Below are 11,266 nucleotides of genomic sequence, written 5' to 3' on the forward strand. Positions count from 1 at the left end.
AGGAAAAGAAAGCCAGCTCAAAACCAACAAGCAAAGCAGCTGAAAGCAAGTCAGCTCAAAGCAAGAAAAAGGAAAACAAAGCCAGCTCACAATTATGCAATTTGTATTGTTTCCCCTGCAATAAGATTTGTTTTGTAGTAGATGTTTCACAGAACATTAGAGAAAATTTTAATCTAAAGAGTTTCATCTATTTTATGTATCACCCTTTCCAGTTTCTGATTGAATTGCTAGTCAAGCTCAAAAAAATAATCTTTAAAAATCTGTCAAAAGATAAAACATATATATGCAAAAAAGTTACAAGGAAAATATTATGACGAGTAAGAAGCTAAAAAAAGGGTTTTAGACTAATTGAAGACATTGAGGTGGCATGTAAAAATGTGTGTTACTTTCTTAGAATTGATCAAATTAGTGACAAGTCATAAAGACAGAACTAATCACCCTGTTTTGTAAGAAAACAAACATGAAGGGATTTTAAGACTGAGGAAACAAAAATTATATAGTGCTTGAACTTGGCATCACCAACTCAATGAACATGAGTTTGAGAAGCTCTGGGAGTTGGTGATGAACAGGGAAGCCTGGCCTGTTGCAATCCATGGGGTCGCAAAGAGTCAAACATGACTGAGCAAATGAACTGAACTGAACTGAACTTTAAACTAAAAAAGTGAATAAAAGAGATATATTTATGCTTTGTGAGTGACTTTCAGTTCCATTTTTTTTCCTATTTAGGTGAAGGCACTGACTGGAAAACTCTTTGCAAAATAAGGTTAAATCTATATTCCAAAGAATTAGTAGTCTCTGGGGGACATATTGTGATGTAAATACAATGCTTTATTTTCTTTAGCAGCACTAGCATAAGATATTCACGGCTATTGCTTTTTGCTAACTTCAAAAAAACTGACTTAAGCAAAGCATTTTAGAAATAGCTACTGTAAGACATAGAGATACTAAGTTACATAAATGCAGTGAAATTGTTGTACTGCAATAGATGTAGTTCAAAAATAGTATCAGAACCCATCATCATACACTATGAATGTTCATATATAGATAAGATTTCAAATCTGATGTCTTAATCATTTAAATATTTGTTTTATTTGCAGTGTTTCTGAAAATGGACCAGCATACAAAGCCTCCAAAGTACCTATAGAAAAACAACTTCAGCAAGGAATTTTCCCAGTTAAGAATGGCAGAAAGGTATCGTGCATGAAGAATGCTCTTCTCCTTAAAGGAAAAAATCTCTCCAGAAGCATTGCCGATAAGCAGCGGTCCACCACAGCAAATCGACACCAGTTGCAAACAGACCGACGTCGTTTGTTTGGAAATAGGGTACCACAAACATCCTCAGATCTCAGCAATGCAAATCAAAGGACGGGAGTGTCATTTTCTTTTTCCAAAAAAGTGCATCTAAAATTAGAATCTTCAGCATCAGTTTTCAGTGAGAACACAGAAGAAACCCACGATTGTAACAAGTCACCCATCTATAAGACAAAATCAACTGCAGAGAAATGCATGTGTTGCAGGTTTGCAAATGAAGATACACATCTCACTAAGGAAAAAGATATAAACATCTCATCAAACCATCTGGAAAGTATTTTACACAATACCCTCCCCATAAACTCTCAAATTTTGCAAGACAAGAATGACTTTGTTGATGAAATGCTGGAAAATTCGATTGGCATTCATGCTTCATTCAGTAAGTCTAACATTCATCTTTCAGATGTGGATTTTACTCCTTCAAGCAGAGCAAAGGAAACCAGAAATACATTGAAGAACACTTCAGAAAACCACATTAGTCACTCATGCCAAGCCAATGTTTCCTCTAGCCCAACAAACATTTACAAGCATAGTGATGCCAGGGTGTTTGGATGTCTGGGTGAGATTTCATCAATAGAGCCAAGCGAACAAAGCAGTTCAGTTCATCTGAATCCCAACTCCAGAAAACAGAAGAGAGAAAAATCATTAGATAAAACAGAAAGAGTTAGCAGAAATGCACAAAGTTTTATAAGAGAAGCATATCCCCATGATGTGAAGTCCAAAGCATTGCCTTTTCTCCACGTAAAAAGCAAGGATGGCCATACCACTCTCCAATGGCCAACAGAACTTCTTCTCTTTACAAAAACAGAGCCCTGTATCTCTTATGGCTGCAACCCATTATATTTTGATTTTAAGCTTTCTCGAAACACAAAGGATGGCCGTGATCCAGAGGATTTAAAAACAGAATTGCAGAAAGAGGCCTCAGAAATGAAGACTACAATGGAGAATCAAGTCTCAGGTTTAATTAAAGACCAACAAAAATTGATCCAAGAAGATAATCGGTCTCTGAAACCAAAGATGAAGATAGCTAATCCAGATTGGGAAAATTTCCAGAGGAAATATAATTTGGGCGGCAACAATTCTGAGTCCAGTATGAGTGAACGCAATTTTAGTGCAAGCGATTTGGAAATGAAAAATCCTGAAGTGCCTGCTTACCTTGATATCTCTCTAAAGAATTGTGTAGGAAACAATAAAAATGGTGGTAATGAACTTCAAGAACCTTCAAGGGCCCATTGGCAAAGCTGTCAAAGGGTAATTTTAAATGATGCAAATAAGGGCCTATCTTTTTCTCCTTGCACCTCTAGGACGAAAAAACATAAACTGATTTCTTGTGATCCTCATCTGGATGTTGAAGAAGTGAATCAGTTCACCTGGAAGTCTAGTCCTTACACAATAAGGGATCACAGTGACCATGGGAAGGATTTCAGTGTAATTTTGAATAGTAACTACATCAGTACAACCAGCGGGGTTTCTGGATGTGGAAGAGCAAGTTACAAGATAAGTTCTCCGAAGGTGTCTCTGAATAGATGTTCTAGCCCTTCAGACACATCCCATGTCAGTACATCCAGCTTGAGACGTTCTCATTCCAATTATGGGTCCAGTGGACATGATAGAGGTAATTTGCTCTACTTTTGCAAGCGAGAGCATAACTCAGTTGAAAGACACAAACGGAAACGCCGAAAGCACAGCTGTTTCTGCTTGTCTGAGGAGCTAGCAAAGAGTGACTGCCCACAGTCTGAAACCGAGAGAGGCAGGAGCTGCAAATTGTGGGAATCAATTAAAAACGAAAAATATTCAAAACATGCTTATGGTTATTGCAGAGAAAAACATAAACTGGGCAAAAATCAACAATTTTCAGGGCAAAAATCCAAAAGAATCACCCAGTGTGATTTTAGCTCACAGGTTTTTTGTGCTGGAAACAGTGAAAATCCACCTAATTGCCAGGGACCTCAGCACAGCAGATTGGGCTCTCACTCAAGAGAGAAAATGTATTACTTAAATAAAAGTAAAATGAATCAACAGTCTTTGGACAGCCCTCATATTTGTGATCTGGGAAAAGTAAAACCCATGCAATGTAACTCTGGGAATATCAGCTACCTTCTAAGGAACTGTTCAAGAAGTCCTTCAGATACCACAGAGTTGAACCCTATAGAAGGAGAGAGGACCTCCCTGACAGCCAAAAGCCTTTTAGAAAGAGTACAAGCCAAGAAATGTCAGGAACAATCAATTCAGTTTGAGATCTCATCAAACAGCTGTAAAAATGAATCAGAGACTCTTCCACAAATCCAATGTGTAATTCCATTTACGCCACAAGGCTGTAACAGACCTTCATTGCCTTTGCCTGAAAAAACACCAAACAAAGGCAGAAGAAGAAAGGATAAAGGCAGTGCGATGCAAAGAACTATTGATAAAAACAAAGTCAAAAGTTCCCCGACAAATGATTTTACTGTTTTAGTGGGCACTGATTGTGATAATCATTTTTCTAAAGATATAATTCATGTAGTAGCAGAATCTCACTCACCAAACATGAAAAAGAACCCAACAACAAAAGAACAACCAAAATCATTAATTAGTGAAGTCCAACCTTCTATTCAAAGCTGTGACCCAGTACCAAATGGTTTCCCTGGTGCTTTTCCATCTAACAGATATAGTGGTATTACTGATTCAATGGAGACCAAAGAGAACGATATGAATCTAGACTTACAGGATGGAAGCATGCAAATGAATCAGATAGAGGGGAATATAAACTCTTACTATGACAGAACTATGCAGAAGCATGACAAAGTAGCAGATGACTTAGAAGTGTGTCATAAATCTCTCTCTCCTCCATTAATTCAACAGCCTATAACATATTCTCCTGATGAAATAGATAAATATAAGCTCCTACAGCTACAAGCCCAGCAGCATATGCAGAAACAGCTCCTATCAAAGCATCTTCGAGTTTTGCCTGCTGCAGGGCCCACCGCTTTTTCTTCGGCCTCCACTGTACAGACAGTTCCAGGTCACCAGCAGGCTTCTATAACCACCATCCACCACACATTCCTGCAGCATATTGTTTCTGCTTCCATAAATGCCCATAGCAGTCATCTTCCTATAGCTCATCTACATCCTCTTTCCCAGCCACGTTTTAATCCATTCACATTTTCACCTTTGACCCCAACCATCATCCCTGCACACCCCACTTTCTTAGCAGGTCATCCCCTGCATTTAGTCACCACTGCTCCCTTCCACCCATCTCACATAACATTTCAGCCCTTGCCCCCTGCAGCATTTATCCCCACCTTGTTTGGCCCTCACTTCAACCCAGCTACAACTTCTATCATCCACTTGAATCCTCTAATTCAACCAGTGTTTCAAGGTCAAGATCTTTGCCATCATTCTTGCTCCAGTCAGATGCAACCATTAAATGGAGTGAAAGAGGCCTTAAATGTGTCAGCTCGCTTGAACTAAAAGCCCTTCTTCTGGATAAATAAAACAAATTGTCAGTACCTACAAAGTGATGTATTTAAAGTGGTCTGATTATTATTATATTTAAAAGAGTGGTACCCCAATGCAAAATGTGACCAATATAGAAATGTAAACTGAATTGCCAATATTGTAATAGAAGCATTTTAAGAATCTCTTAATTTGCTGAAATTAATTAGACAAATTTAAAGTCATTTGACGGAGAAGGCAATGGTACTCTTGCCTGGAGAATCCCAGGGACAGAGGAGCCTGGTGGGCTGCCGTCTATGGAGTTGCACAGAGTCAGACACGACTGAAGCGACTTAGCAGCAGCAGCAGCAGCAGCAAAGTAATTTGATAGAAAGGCAGAGGAGTATTTTTGGATGAGTTCTCATGTAATGTAAAAAAACAAAAAATTTAGGCATATTAATATGAAAAAAATTAAATGGAACATAATACTCTATCTTCTAGGTGTTCATTGAACGAGTGAGTGAATGAATGAATGAATGCACATTTGTTTTTATTCATCAGGTAATAATAGAAGGTCAGTGAAACAAGCTAATTATGTGGTAAAAATAGTTCCTATGGTTCACTATTTACTAAGCTTTCAATCAATGTAATCTGTTTCAACCAATATAAACTATATTTTCATAAGAAATGAGAGATGGCAAGAAATTTTCTAACTAATTCAGATTAAAAATTACTCTTCAATGCAAAACAATCTTATCCACATTGTATGGCTGAGTTTATGTGGAAAATTGAGTTATCTTCATTTCACACACTTCTATGTTAAGAGAATTTTGTAATTGTAAGAATCACCAATATCTGAAGTTAAGAATATTTAATTTTTGTATAAGAAAACACATATTTGCAATCTTTAGTATTTGATCATGCAAAATAAAACTAAAATATACTATGAATAATATTTTAATACATTGGTCAAACTTTCAAATATTATTGGGATTAAAATATTAAGTTTTCTTTATTCTCAGAAATCTGTGTTCAGCCAACATATGTATATCAATTACATACAGAGGTAAAAGTTTGACAATGTCAAAAGTTTTACCTGATATTTATTGAGAAAACTTTAAAGTATTTGGTGTGTTTTGTTCAATTTTATTAGAAACTAATAAAATACAGTGAATTATGAATAAAGTCACCATTCCTGTAATTTTGCAAACAATTTTAAACATTCATTCAAAATACTTTCTGACCCACAGAATTTGCATTTCTTGCATCTATATTTCTGACTGGCCCTTCAGTTCATTGTTTTATATTCTTAAAAGCATAGAAAACTTGTGTGACTACACAGCTCCCACAAGCACAGGTTTCAGAGCGATTCAAATTAAACAAAACTGGAGGTAATCAGCCATCACCACAGTGTGTATGATGATGCAAACTCCTTTATCACTAAAACATGAGAATGATGGCTTACTCAGCCTTGGCTTCACAGGTAAGAGAGCTGTCCTTACAGAAACTCTCCTGTGTATCAAGAGAGTCAGGCTGAGCACTAGACCCTCATTATCTCATTTAATCTTCATAAATGTATTTTGAGATCAATATTATCATTCCTCTGTACAGATGAGGAAAAATGAAGTTGAAGGATTAAGTCCTTAACACTTGCTAACAATTGATGCTGGTAAGGGAGAGATAGAGAATAAATTGAATAAAAAATTTTAGCATAAAGAAGTGACATAGTTTCCTAGATACCACCAGAAACTTGTGGGATGGAAGTTTTGACTGGAGTATGGCAGTGAAAAATCCTATTTTATCTAAAAGAAATAGAAAAAAATGGGGAAAAAAATCATCAAATAGCAAAAAATTCTATACTTGTGTGGAACTCCATAAAAGTTATTATGAAAGACCTTTGATAAACATAAATGATTTTTAAAAAAATAGATGACAAATGACCCAACACATAAAAGGAAAACTAAAGTGAATGACTGTTTCCTAAAACATTATGAAGTTGACATAGAGCCAAGACAGAATTACAGGAACTCACCAGGAGACTTATCATGAAAAAAACAGCACCTGATTAATATTTATAATTGTCTTGGTGACAATTTAATATCTCAGAAGGTTAAAACAGGGAACTTCTACTTGGGCACTTAATTTTGACTACCAAGGGTAGACTGATAAGAATTGATGGCATGGAAATGACTATCTTATACTATCAATGATGAAAATGTTCATTGGATATACTTACTCTCTTGGACGGTGAGAAGACAGACCTTGCAATCTAAATAAAAGATAACTTGTACTCTGGGTAGGAAATTATAAAAGTTGTAGCATAACATGAGCAAATCTACCATTACAAAAGATTTCAATGAAAAGAAAAATGTAGTCCTTTAAACATCCCAGTATAAACAGAATAAGAAAAACATTCAGAGTAACAGAAAAATTCTTGTACATTCATAAACAGTAAGACAATAGCCATAAATCAAAAATGAACAGAGAGACCAAGTTAAAACCACTTAGGTAACCCAAATATTGGGAAAATCAAAACAAATTGCTTTTTTAATTTTGATGAATGAAGAGATGATCTAATAATAATAATGTCACTTCAATCTGATTTTGTTTTGCTTTCCTTATTAAGGAGACACGTTATTTAAAGTGGAAATTGTAGAACCAACATGGAGAGGAAGTTTGGGACATACAGAGAAAATTATTTCTGGGTTGTGAAGATCTTTTTTGTACAGTTCCTCTGTGTATTCTTGCCACCTCTTCTTAATATCTTCTGCTTCTATTGGGTCCATACCATTTCTGTCCTTTATCGAGCCCATCTTTGCATGAAATATTCCCTTGGTATCTCTAATTTTCATGAAGAGTTCTCTAGTCTTTCCCATTCTGTTGTTTTCCTCTATTTCTTTGCATTGATCGCTGAGGAAGGCTTTCTTATCTCTCCTTGCTATTCTTTGGAACTCTGCATTCAGAGACTTATATCATCCCTTTTCTCCTTTTCTTTTCACTTCTCTTCTTTTCACAGCTATTTGTAAGGCCTCCCCAGACAGCCATTTTGCTTTTTTGCATTTCTTTTCCATGGGGATTGTCTTGATCCCTGTCTCCTGTACAACGTCACGAACCTCATTCCATAGTTCATCAGGCACTCTGTCTATCAGATCTAGTCCCTTAAATCTATTTCTCACTTCCACTGTATAATCATAAGGGATTTGATTTAGGTCATACCTGTATGGTCTAGTGGTTTTCCCTACTTTTTTCAATTTAAGTCTGAATTTGGTAATAAGGAGTTCATGATCTGAGCCACAGTCAGCTCCTGGTCTTGTTTTTGCTGACTGTATAGAGCTTCTCCATCTTTGGCTGCAAAGAATATAATCAATCTGATTTCGGTGTTGACCATCTGGTGATGTATAGAGTCTTCTCGTGTTGTTGGAAGAGGGTGTTCGTTATGATCTGTGCAATTTCTTGGCAAAACTCTATTAGTCTTTGCCCTGCTTTATTCCGTACTCCAAGGCCAAATTTGCCTGTTACTCCAGGTGTTTCTTGACTTCCTACTTTTGCATTCCAGTCCCCTATAATGAAAAGGACATCTTTTTTGGGTGTTAGTTCTAAAAGATCTTGTAGGTTTTCATAGAACCGTTCAACTTCAGCTTCTTCAGCATTACTGGTTGGGGCATAGACTTAGATTACTTTGATATTGTATGGTTTGCCTTGGAAATGAACAGAGATCATTCTGTTGTTTTTGAGATTGCATCCAAGTACTACATTTCAGACTCTTTTGTTGACCATGATGGCTACTCCATTTCTTCTGAGGGATTATTGCCCATAGTAGTAGATATAATGGTCATCTGAGTTAAATTCACTCATTCCAGTCCATTTTAGTTCACTGATTCCTAGAATGTCGACTTGCCATCTCTTGTTTGACCACTTCCAATTTGCCTTGATTCATGGACCTGACATTCCAGGTTCCTATGCAATATTGCTCTTTACAGCATCGGACCTTGCTTCTATCACCAGTCACATCCACAGCTGGGTATTGTTTTTGCTTTGGCTCCATTCCTTCATTCTTTCTGGAGTTATTTCTCCACTGATCTCCAGTAGCATATTGGGCACCTACTGACCTGGGGAGTTCCTCTTTCAGTATCCTATCATTTTGCCATTTTGTACTGTTCATGGGGTTCTCAAGGCAAGATAACTGAAGTGATTTGCCATTCCCTTCTCCAGTGGACCACATTCTGTCAGATCTCTCCACCATGATCCGCCCATCTTGGGTTGCCCCACGGGCACGGCTTAGTTTCATTGAGTTAGACAAGACTGTGGTCCTAGTGTGATTAGACTGACTAGTTTTCTGTGAGTATGGTTTCAGTGTGTCTGCCCTCTGATGCCCTCTTGCAACACCTTCCATCTTACTTGGATTTCTCTTATCTTGGGTGTGGGGAATCTCTTCACGGCTGCTCCAGCAAAGCACAGCCGCTGCTCCTTACCTTTGACGAGGGCTATCTCCTCACTACCTCCCTTCCTGACCTTCAACCTGGTATAGCAGGGATTTTATATCCCCCCAAAATAAAGTCTGTCACTATTTCCACTGTTTCCCCATCTATTTGCCATGAAGTGATGGGATCAGATGCCATGATCTTAGGTTTCTGAATGTTGAGTTTTAAGCCAACTTTTTTACTCTTCTATTTCACTTTCATCAAGAGGATCTTTAGTTCCTCTTCACTTTCTGCCATAAGGGTGGTGTCATCTGCATATCTGAGGTTATTGATATTTCTTCTAGGAATCTTGATACCAGCTTGTGCTGCATTCAGCCCAGCATTTCTCATGATGTTCTCTTTGTAAAAGATAAATAAGCAAGGTGACAATATATAGCCTTGATATACTCCTTTCCCTATTTGGAACCAGTCTCTTGTTTTGTGTCCAGTTCTAACTGTTGCTTCCTGAACCACACACAGATTTCTCAGGAGGCAAGTCAGGTGGTCTGGTATTTCCATCTCTTTCAGAATTTTCCACAGTTTTTTGTGATCCACACAGTCAAAGGCTTTGGCATAGTCAATAAAGCAGAAGTAGATGTTCTTCTGGAACTCTCTTGCTTTTTCAATGATCCAATAGATGTTGGCAATTTGATCTCTGGTTCCTCTGCCTTTTCTAAATCCAGTTTGAATCTCTGGAATTTCATGGTTCATGTACTGTTGAAGCCTGGCTTGGAAAATTTTGAGCATTACTCTACTAGCACGTGAGATGAGTGCAATTGTGTGGTGGTTTGAGCATTCTTTGGCATTGCCTTTCTTTGGGATTGGAATGAAGACTGACCTTTTCCAGTCCTGTCGCCACTGCTGAGTTATCCAACTTTGCTGGCATAGTGAGTGCAGCACTTTCATAGCATCATCTTTTAGGATTTGAAATAGCTCAACTGGGATTCCATCACCTCCACTAGCTTTGTTCATAGTGATGCTTCCTAAGACCCACTTGACTTCACATTCCAGTATGTCTGGCTCTAAGTGAGCGATCACACCATCATGATTATCTTGGTCATGAAGATCTTTTTTGTACAGTTCTTCTGTGTATTCTTGCCACCTCTTCTTAATATCTTCTGCTTCTGTTAGGTCCATACCATTTCTGTCTTTTATTGTGCCCATCTTTGCATGAAATATTCCCTTTGTATCTCTAATTTTCTTGAAGAGATCTCTAGTCTTTCCATTCTACTGTTTTCCTCTATTTCTTTGCACTGATCACTGAAGAAGGCTTTCTTATCTCTCCTTGCTATTCTTTGGAACTCTGCATTCAAATGGTTTGTCTTTCCTTTTGTTCTTTGCCTTTTGCTTCTCTTCTTTTCTCAGCTATTTGTAAGGCCTTCTCAGACAAGCATTTTTCTTTTTGCATTTGTTTTTTGGGGATGGTCTTGATCCCTACCTCCTGTAAAATGTTATGAACCTCCATCCATAGTTCTTCAGGCACTATGTCTACCAAATCTAGTCCCTTGAATCTATTTGTCACTTCCACTGTATAATTGTAAGAGATTTGATTTTGGTCATACCTGAATGGTCTAGTGGTTTTCCCTACTTTCTCCAATTTAGTCTGAATTTGGAAATAAGGAGTTCATGATCTGAGCCACAGTCAGCTCCCAGTCTTGTTTCTGCTGATTGTATAGATCTTCTCCATCTTTGGCTGCAAAGAATATAATCAATCTGATTTTGGTGTTGACCATCTGGTGATGTCCATGTATAAAGTCTTCTCCTGTGTTGTTGGAAGAGGGTGTTTGCTATGACCAGTGCATTCTCTTGGCAAAACTCTTAGCCTTTGCTCTGCTTCATTCTGTACTACAATACCAAATTTGCTTAAGCAGAATATTTAATGATGGTCTTTAATTAAAAGACAGTCACTAGTAACTCTAACAGTTAGAGTTAGAATTAATAACTAGTTAGAGTGGTCTAACACTAAGACCAGATAATATGAAAGCAAAATTATTTTTTTCTCATGTATTCATTTTATTTTATTTCTTATTTAACAAATATGTACTAAGGACCATGTGCTAGGCAGTAATCTGACTAGTGTG

General features: G+C 37.3%; 1 protein-coding gene across 1 annotated transcript in view; it reads left to right on the top strand.

The window, feature by feature from the left end:
• The window catches only part of ZNF804B (zinc finger protein 804B), a 103,918-nt gene extending 98,351 nt beyond the window's left edge, over positions 1 to 5,567 (top strand). Inside the window, exon 3 of the mRNA XM_061414377.1 lies at positions 1,098 to 5,567. Coding sequence (XP_061270361.1) covers positions 1,201 to 4,761 — 3,561 coding nt within the window. The 5' untranslated portion in view covers positions 1,098 to 1,200 and the 3' untranslated portion in view covers positions 4,762 to 5,567. The remainder of the gene's footprint in view (positions 1 to 1,097) is intronic.
• Positions 5,568 to 11,266: the final 5,699 nt, after the last annotated feature.

This window comes from Bos javanicus, chromosome 4, assembly GCF_032452875.1.
Source record: "Bos javanicus breed banteng chromosome 4, ARS-OSU_banteng_1.0, whole genome shotgun sequence".
Taxonomy (NCBI): domain Eukaryota; kingdom Metazoa; phylum Chordata; class Mammalia; order Artiodactyla; family Bovidae; genus Bos; species Bos javanicus.